Source organism: Onychostoma macrolepis, chromosome 22 (genome assembly GCF_012432095.1).
Source record: "Onychostoma macrolepis isolate SWU-2019 chromosome 22, ASM1243209v1, whole genome shotgun sequence".
NCBI lineage: Eukaryota > Metazoa > Chordata > Actinopteri > Cypriniformes > Cyprinidae > Onychostoma > Onychostoma macrolepis.
In genome coordinates, this window is record NC_081176.1 from 15,847,456 (window position 1) to 15,857,316 (window position 9,861).

The 9,861-nt window shown below is 38.5% G+C and overlaps 1 protein-coding gene across 3 annotated transcripts in view; it reads right to left on the reverse strand.

Annotated features, from left to right (window-relative positions):
* nab1a (NGFI-A binding protein 1a (EGR1 binding protein 1)) overlaps nt 1-1,840 on the reverse strand; it is a 17,619-nt gene extending 15,779 nt beyond the window's left edge. For 2 of the 3 annotated variants that reach the window (XM_058760523.1, XM_058760521.1), the window contains exon 1: nt 1,597-1,840. In XM_058760523.1, coding sequence (XP_058616506.1) covers nt 1,597-1,598 — 2 coding nt within the window. In that variant the 5' untranslated portion in view covers nt 1,599-1,840. The remainder of the gene's footprint in view (nt 1-1,596) is intronic. The other variant, XM_058760524.1, reaches the window with a different exon arrangement.
* Between the last annotated feature and the right edge of the window lie 8,021 nt (nt 1,841-9,861).

The following is a 9,861-nucleotide window of genomic DNA, read 5'->3' on the forward strand; positions in this document are numbered from 1 at the left end:
AAAAGTACCCCATGTGTACAATGAAATATACTGCTGTAGTTTTGATGTTGTGGGCCTATATTTCTGCTGGAGGTCCTGGACATCTTGTGGCATCATGGATTATATCAAATACCAACAAATAAAAAATCAATAAGTGACTGACTCTGTTAGAAATCTTATAATGGGCCATGTTTGGATCTTCCAACCGTACAGTAATCCAAACACAAACCTCAAAAACAACACAAAAATGGGTCACTGAGCACAAAACCATGCTTCTGCTGGCCATTCCAGTCCTCTGACCTGAACCCTGTAGAAAATGAGTGAAGTGAACTGAAGAGAAGAAGCACCAACATGGAGCTGGGAATCTAAAGGGTCTGGAGTGATTCTGGATGAAGGAATGGTCTCTGATCTCTTGTCAGGTGTCTCTAACCTCATCAGGCATTATCTGAGAAAATGTAGAGCTGTTAAACTGGCAAATGGAGGTTTCAAAAAGTATTGAATAAAAGGGTGCCGTTAATTGTGGCCAATGTGTATTAGAGAAAAACATTTATTTCATAATGATTTTTCCCCCCATTTTAAATTCTTATTATCCAATGAAAGCTTAGATTTTTGTGAATTTTTTAAATAAAAGATCATAAGGATTAACAATGCAGATTAATTTTCACAGCCTTCTTTGATCATATTTACCAAGGGTGCCGATATTTTTGGCCATGACTGTGTATATATGCATATAATATTTACAAACTGTGTATTGTAAGAGGAGTTTATATTTAGTAAATTAATATAATGATACAATAAAAAAAAATACAATGTACATATATAACAATGTAAAAACTTTATTTTAAAATGTTTATTTTAAAAACCATTTAAAATTTTATTTTCAAAACTTTTATTTTGGAATCAGTAATGGATTATAATTTGTAAAATATTTGCAGAAATACATTTAGTTTTACTTAAAGTGGACCTATTATGCCCCTTTTAACAAGATGTAAAATAAGTCTTTAATGTCCCCAGAGTATGTATGTGAAGTTTCAGCTCAAAATACCCCGGAGATAATTTTTTATAGCTTGTTAAAGTTGCCACTTTTAGGTTATGAGCCAAGACGCGCTGTTTTTGTGTTTCTCTTTAAATGCAAATGAGCTGGTGCTCCCATACCCCTTTCAGAAGAGGGCGGAGCTTGAAGAGCTTATGCTCCTGCTAGCCTTTGCAAATAATATTCCACTATTAGTACAAGACTGTTATCTTTACAGAAAACGTACTCGGTTTAAATGTCAATCATCTGTGTTGACTGTGTATAATAAATGCGTTTATGAATTACACAGACGGGGAGCACGGCCCGATAAAAATAATGACATAGCTGGTCTCATGGTGCCTTTGTGTGCTATCACAAACTTTATAAGTCCCACTTGTGATAATGAGCTCAACAATTTCAAGCGGTCAACTTCACATTGCTTTCATATGCAATTTTTAACTACCACATTCCTATTTACGATCATTCTGGTAGCATGTGAAGGAAGCATGAGTGAAAACAGCCATAGCTTTAGCAACATTAGCCTTACAGAGTGCCAAGAAGCTCTTTCAGAAAGGCAATTTGGAAAACAAACGCGTGATACTTACATTGTCTGGAGCTAACGTTCCCACACGAAGCGTTGGTATTAATCCCTAAACATATAGGGGACTTTACCGATTTTCTTCTGGAACATTTCCTTCGAAAATTAAATTTAACCACAGTGTCCTCAGCAGCTCAGATGGAGGGAGTCTATGGAGACCCTTATGTTCATTGGTGCATCTCTAAACTCAACACTTGTAATGCCTCTTTGGCGCTGACATTGTATCTCCAGCAGCTACAGCAAGTAAACAGTAATGGCGGACTGCTGCTTCTCACTCAGGGCTGTGTTTATGCTAATAAGGCAGAGAGCATCACAAATGGGCAGGACTTTTCCCCTACGATGACGTGTACTTAGGAAGAATCTGGAATCGCTTGTTATGAGATACTGTTTATGATTTATTGGGATTTAAAAAAAAATGAGTGGGTGGATTTTTACCATTATAGGCTGGTTGATTTCACATACTGCAGCCCCACAACTGTGTTCAAACACCTTATAAAAGTTATTTTTGCATAATAGGTCCCCTTTAAATTTGATTTGCATGCCTGTGTTTATTTCAAAATTATTTGACCAAACTGTCTCCAGCTCTCTGTATTTATTAAGATATTGTCTCTTGAAATAGCTTTACACTTCTCAATTCATAATACAATACACATATGTGTTGCACATTTAGCGTTGCCACATCTACTGTCACGACAGAAAAACAGGTTAAGCTAGTTAAGGTCAACATGTTACAGGTAACATATTCAATTAATAACTTTAGCATCCAAGACCAGACCTATTTATACAGTCTTGACCTGTAGGAGCCTTCATAAGAATTGAGATATTGTCCGTACTCAAAAAAAACAAAACATATAAACATAAGCAGTGACGTGTGTCAGATTACCATGGCGATGTCAGCGTTTCTGCAGTGCGTGGATCCTGTATAGTGTGGCTTTATTTGGCAGGATTAGGTGGTGTGCCGTTGGCGTGTTTTAAGATTGTGGATGCCACAAAATAACCCAAAGTGTGAAATGGATTACTGCCTGGAGCTTTAACCATGGATTATGTGACAGCAATTTACATGCAGACGCACCAACGTCAACACACACACTCATATTTGCCTGGTTATTAGCCCCCTTTTGTCTGGTACCATGCAAGAACACCTCCACTGACCTTCAGTGCCCGATCACAACCAACTGGGGGAGAGTGTGTGTGGGCGAGAGTGACAGACAGAGAGAGAGAGATCATGCTATCCTCGCTGAACTGCCAACGTCACAATAATGCCCACCTATTTCATATATATATCACCCCATCACTCACAAAATCACTCATGCTGCGTATTAAACTAACTCATCCCTCAGTGAGTTGATGATATTCACATGCAGACAAAACAAAGTGGACAAATCCCATTGATTTCATTGAAGGAGTCACCCAAACCATGTCTAGAAGCCACAATTATCCTAAAGACTTGGGCCAGTTGTTAAACACCTAACAAAACCCTAGCAGCATAGCAATGTGCTAAAAACTACTTAGAAACCATGTGCCACACACGTCCTAAATAGTGAAGCCAAAACTTTTAAATCACCATCTGGTGGCTGGCTGCAGTATAGGTCATAAACTCCTCTGCCTGTAAAAAAATGGGACGTGAGCCAAACTAAAATTCAAATTATATTTACAATAATTTTTCCCAGAGATGGTTTCCATCATTTTAGGCAGTTCTTATCACACGGATATATGTTCAAGTGCTCATTTTTAATAAGTTTGCTTTTAAGTAGTTATTTGATGCTATAAAAATTCGGCGTGGCATCCTGATTGTGTGGTTTTGAATGGGTTTCCAGGAGTTTGGGCGGGATTTTGATATCACGGCTCAATCTCATGATCACTATTGCGCAGACTTCGTGCTCCCGACGAATCGCTTAACATGGGTTACCCGAGTAACCCGAGACGTTATGTGGGATACTACCGCCATGTTGTCCATCCTAACAATCACGTGACACCCCTTGAGTGAGGGGAGAAAGTGAATCAGTGCCAGGAAAACGGCAGTGTATGTGCCAGGAGAGGAACTCCAAACTCCGCACCCCGGTCTGCCCTCGAAGACCACGCCCCAGCCCGTCAGAGATGCGTCCGTCGTAATCATTTGGCGACGGTGAACCGCGCCCGTTCTGATTCCCTTCTCAAGAAAGAGGGGATCCTGCCAAATTGAAAGGGTGTGAAAGCAACTGCGCGACACCCTTACTAGGCAAGTGCTTGTCCTACAGAGCAGATCCTGAGAGTTTTGTCCACCAAAGTAACGGCCTCATGTGAAGCAGCCCCAGCGGCAGCACAGGGGAGGCTGCGGCCATGAGGCCTAAGAGCCTGCAACAAGTGCTCACAGAGACATGGTCTAGCTTGAAGCAGGCCAAACATGCGTTGAGGCTGGAAATCCGAGCAGGAGCCTGCATTTGAACGAAATCCAAGTGAACGCCCAGGAACACAGTCTGTTGAGAAGGGGTGAGAACACTCTTCTTTGTGTTCATTCTGAGGCCAAGAGCTAGAATGTGGCGGAGGAGGACATCCCTGTGGTGGCTCACTAACTCCCTGGAGTGGGCCAAAATGAGCCAATCATCCAGGTAGTTGAGTACACAAATGCCCTTGGAGCCTCAAGGGGGCCAGAGCAGCATCCATGCACTTCGTCTGTGCCAAAGCCAGGCCAAAGGGTAGGACCTTGTACTGGTAAGCTTTTTTTTTTCCACCGAAGGAACTTCCTGTGCCGCCGAATGACCTGAATATGAAAATGGGCATCTTTCAGGTCGACGGTGACAAACCAGTCCCCCACTCGAATCTGTGATATAATAGCCTTTAGCGTCAACATCTTGACCTTCCCTTTGTAAAGGGAGAAGTTTAGGTCTAGAATAGGGCGTAGGCGGCCGTCCCTCTTTGGAACGAGAAAATAGTGACTGAAAAAGCCTCGTTCTAGGTCCGATGGAGGAACCTCCTCTATTGCCCCCTTGAAGAGGAGGGAAGTAGTACAGAAGCCCTTGGGGCGCTGCTTACTACGGTCAGGTGGACCCCGCCGAAGGTTGCGGCCAAATTGAAGTGTGTAACCGAACTGTACGGAGAACCCAAGGCCCAAGAAAAACGATCTGAAATTGGGCCAGAAAAAACGCAACAGAAGGGCTAGTATAGCCACTTCGTGAAGGCAGAGAAATCCGAGGAGTTGATGGTGCGTTCGCCAGTATAAGGAGGCGACGTAAGAACGTTGATGACGGCATCCGCAGGGGTTTTCCTCGGCCAAACCCCATTCCACAGCTATACCTGTCACACACCCAGTTTAACAGCCGTGTTTTCTTCTTGTAATTAGGAGCGCTTGTCCTAGCACCTTCTAATCAATAATAAAAAATTCTGATCAAAAATTAGCCTTCGTAATACGAGGTGACATTTGACTCAAAGTGATTTACAGGGGCATTTTCTTTTTATCTTTGTAAATGCATTTTTCTAATTTTATTAAATGTCTGCAGTGTTTCCTCTAGGATTTATTCCAGCTGTGGTGGCAGGGCTATTTCCCATGGACCACGCCCCCTCCCCACCCAAGAATCACCTGCACTCAGAATTGAATTTATTTGAACTAAAACATACAAGTAAATAGTAAATAATAAAATAAGAACAAATAAATTAATGACAATCAATAGCACAAACAAAAACAACAACAAGATACAAATTAAATTATCAGTACTTATTTTTTTTTCAGTTAGGTCTAACTATAATCTATTCAACTGTAAACTAGCACTGGATAGTCTTCACTGTATAATGAAAAACAGCAGCAGGTTTATTTAGGCTGCTGTCTCTTTAAGACCTCATGCCCGGATCTAATATGTTACACATGGCTCTATGCTTGCTTTTTTTTTAGGAGCTCTTGTCCTCCTAATTTAATTTGTACTACAGAGGTGGCACAGAACAACACAAAAGTGGCTTGTAGGTACATTTTCAGACATTTAATGAGGCTCAGAGGTGGCATGAGTGCAATTAAATTCATAGATTCATGTGGAGATTAATGTTTTAAATATAAAATTCTGAATACAGAAATATGAAATTATTTAAATAACTGAAATTAGTAGCCCCTCAACTGAAGTCACTGATTTTAATCACTGAATCATTCATTCAATTGATTCGTTCGAACGGCTGATTCATTCAGGGATGAAGCAAGTGACTGTGTTTATGAATGGGTAATCATGAATCACTGACTCACTAGATTCGTTCAAAAACGCACTTTCGTTCATAAATGAAACACCGCTGTGTTTGCTTTTAGAGATGCACAGCGGCTCAGCTGTTACTTTATTTGGAAGTTGGAACTATTTTCGTTGATGACATAGAGCAAAATCATGCAGTACTTGTTTATTGATCTGTTGAATTAAATCAATATCACATTTGCAAACTCCCTTAACAAGTATTAAAAGCTGTCACTCTCAATTATCGCGATCTGTGCAAATGATACATTCCATCGGAACCTGCGGGAATGAGTAGAATGATTATTAATAGCCGCAATCCCGCGCCGAAATTCAAGTTCTGCTCTTTGTTCTCTGCTAATAACCCGACTGATGAGAATGATGAGAGCGGTGTTACTATGTTGTCAGTGAGAAGCTTTAGATGATTTTTGAGGTGAAGGCCTGTTCAAACTAAAATTAAGACATTTATTACACTATGACTTTAATCCCTGGATCCGCGCCATCAGCCAATAAATTGGCGCGATTCTGGGCTTCAGACAATCGGCACACACACAGGTCTTGCATTTTGGTTGCAACTATGTATAGCGTTTTAAAAACATTTCTGTATCACACACACACACACGCACACAAAAACATAACGTTTTGGATACATGAAATTACCTATTTTTTGTAACATTCTTCAAATCGTTGGAATAACTATGAAAACAGCACAAGAGCAAACTGCAATGTTAGTGGAACATTTATAAAAAAAAAAAAAAAAAAACACTTCAGGATGTGTTAATGAAATGTCACAACATTTTTTCAACGTTCTCGGAAAAACAAGCACATTTATTTAGTTAAATAATCATTTCTGCCGTATTAAGTACATAAGACTTTTTTCAGGAAATGTAGACGTCTAGATTAATCTTGTTGTCACCTCTAAAGCCCCCTTAAGACTAACATAGTGAATTAATCACTTGAAAAACATCAGGACACTTTACCTGCCATGGTTTTGACATTTCAAAGGCTTTATCTCGACATGAAAGCTTCTGCGTGCAACATGAATAATGTGACATTTCTTCACGAATGAAGAACCGAGAAAGGAACAATGGAAATTCTGAGATCTGACAAACAAAAGACTCATTAGACAAGAGCAACATAATTGAAGATAATAAACTCAATCGCCCCTTTGAAATGCAGTAAACACATCAGGCGTGGTGATTATCATTTGGAGACTTTGATGTTTGGCCCTTCAGCTTTGAGAAATGAGGCCCATGAGAAATGGCCCCACCTACAACTCCGCCCACCACACTGGAGGAAATCCTGACTCAATTAATCAAGACGAGAAAATAAGCCATAAATTCAACATGATTCAACACAGAATAGCTCAAAACAAACAGGAAAGCATCTCTGCAGAAACCTTTTCCTGAATTTGGTGTTGTCTGACCATCAACCCACAGCAAAACATAATAGAAAAAAACTCACTTTCATCTCAACGAGCAGTTTGTCTAAATGGAGTCTCCAGCTCAATAATGATTCAAACAATATCTATAGACCAATTCTCAGAAGATCCATTCGCCTTTCACACACCACTGAGCGTGACTCACTTTTCTTGTATTCCAGCTCAGTGTGCATAACAAATTCGCAAATTCTTATAAAACCAGCAACTGTTTATATGACATCTTCTGTGACCTCCACCTATTCAGTGCATTTCACTGTAATTGTATCATGTTTACACAGCCTTTAGTTGTTTTACTTGGCATATCACTTCTTTACGGAGGTCAGAGGTCAGGATGGCCATTCAGCAACCCCTCATTAGGACATGTTTGCCTGCTTTTTAATACCCGTCCAAATGACTTCCCTAGTTTCCCCAATAATCCCTTTCCTCTGGCTGGATCTTTGCTTTCGGAATTTCAGAATAGGCGTTGACTGCCCACACTCGGCTGCCGTGTGGGAACAGTGTTTAAGGGCCGCTGAAATTTTCACACAAAATGCCACACTATTCTCTGGATCAGCACAATCTCAACTGGGGTTAGAAACTTGCAGATCTTTTTCAGAGAAAATGGCGATAAAATGTCTGTAAGACGACGTTAAGGAAAAAAAGTGACCCGACAAACCTTGATGGATCCAACTTGTATTTGAGTAAATGTACGGTCGCCAGGTTTTTGGTTAATTGATAGTTTATCTTTGAATTTGCATTAGAGAAAGTATCACCAAATAATTAATTTGAGAAAATTGATTGCCAACATTTTGTCACAAATTTAGCACAAACGAAAACAAAAAAAAATCTAAAGGCTAAAGGTTAAATACTAAAGGCTCTTAGATAGTTTCTCCATGATTTTATGCAAAACAAAGCCAACATGAAACAAAAAGTAACTGAACTAAAAAACAAGAAAAGAACAAAAAGCCTAAATAAAAGCAAAAAAAAAAAACACAATACCCCACCCTGCTCCAAAAAAAAAAAAAAAAAAAACCTAAAAACTAAATTAAAGAGCAAGAGGATTAAAAAGAGGACAAAACAAAAAGGCAACACAAAGAAAAAAAAAAAAAAAACAAGCCAAAAAATGGTAAAAGCAGCCAGACAATCACCACTAAAGGCTCTTGGATAATGCTATTTCCACCCAAAGTTTATCTGCATGTGAAACTGAATCAGGCAGTGTTTCTGGTGTGTGAGCGTGGCAGCTGTCTACATTAATATATGTCAAAGACCAGCTGTAGTCACCTGGAATCGCTCCACAACACTTTCTCAGTGCATGACTCAGCCCATCCGATCCAAACCAAACGACCTAACGTTGGTCAGATTGACTCCATGCCCACAATAATTATGTTATTAATTTCCACAGAGCCATTAGTGCAGAATAACAAAAAAAAACAAAAAAAAACCTTTATTAAAAGGATGAGGCTATTTGGGATGATTTCTTTCCTGGATCCCACAATTTAATGTAATTCTAATGCTAGTGTGGGCATGAACAATATTTAAACTATACTCCCTGCTGAAAACCAATAGAACCCTGCCCAAAACACAATAGAAAATGTAATGGTTTTAAGGGTTATAATGGGAATTGTATTGGTTTTAATGGAAACTATAATGGTGTCTACTGGTATGTGATGGATTCTATTGGTGGGATGTTAAATCCTATTGGAAAAATGCCCAAAACACACTACAAAAAAGGAATTTTGTAATGGTTTTAGTGGAAAAAGCTAATGGTTTATAATGGTATTTTAATGGAAACCATTAGAATTTCTGTGATGGTTTCTATTGGGCTTCTATTGTTTTTTTTTTAGCAGGGCTGTTATGAAGAACCAAATAACGTCTACAAAAAACAAACAAACAATGAACCAACATGAAAGAAAACAAAGTTAAACAAAAACCCAACATTAAAACCAAACAAACAAAACTGAACAATAGAAACTTAAAACAACATGAGACTAAACAATACTAAACTGAACAAAAAGGCAAACAAACAAAATGAAAAAAAAACAAAAAAAAAAACAAAAAAAAAAAACACCAAAACTGTACCGAACTAAAAAAAGGACAAAAAAAAAAAAAAAAAAAGAAACCAAACCCAAAACAAGAAAAAAACCCTAAAATGACAAAATGCTACAAAACAACACACTAAAGAAACAAATCTATACCATGAAGTAAAATTAAACAAAAATCAACAAAACTAAACTGAACAAAAAAGACAAAAATAAATAAATGAGGAACAAAACTGTACCAAACTAAACAAAAAGGACATTAAAAATTTAAACGTGACACCAAAACCAAAAAAAAGAAAGAAATAAAAAAACCCTAAAAAGGACAAAATGCTACAAAACGTTACACTAACCAAAACTAAACTATGAAATAAAACGAAGTTAAACAGAAATCCAAAATTAAAACGAATAAAATGAAAACAAAACACAAAAAAAACACTGAACTACACAGAAAAAACGAGACAAACAGAACTAAACTTCAGATTAGATACAAGTATTTTGTTGTCACTATTTTTTTGTCTCATCCAAACATTGTGATATCATAAATTGCATTGAACTGATTTCCGACACTTGGCAAAGCATTGTTGCAGGGCATATTGCGTTAGTGACAGCTAATCCCAGCGGATATGAAATCT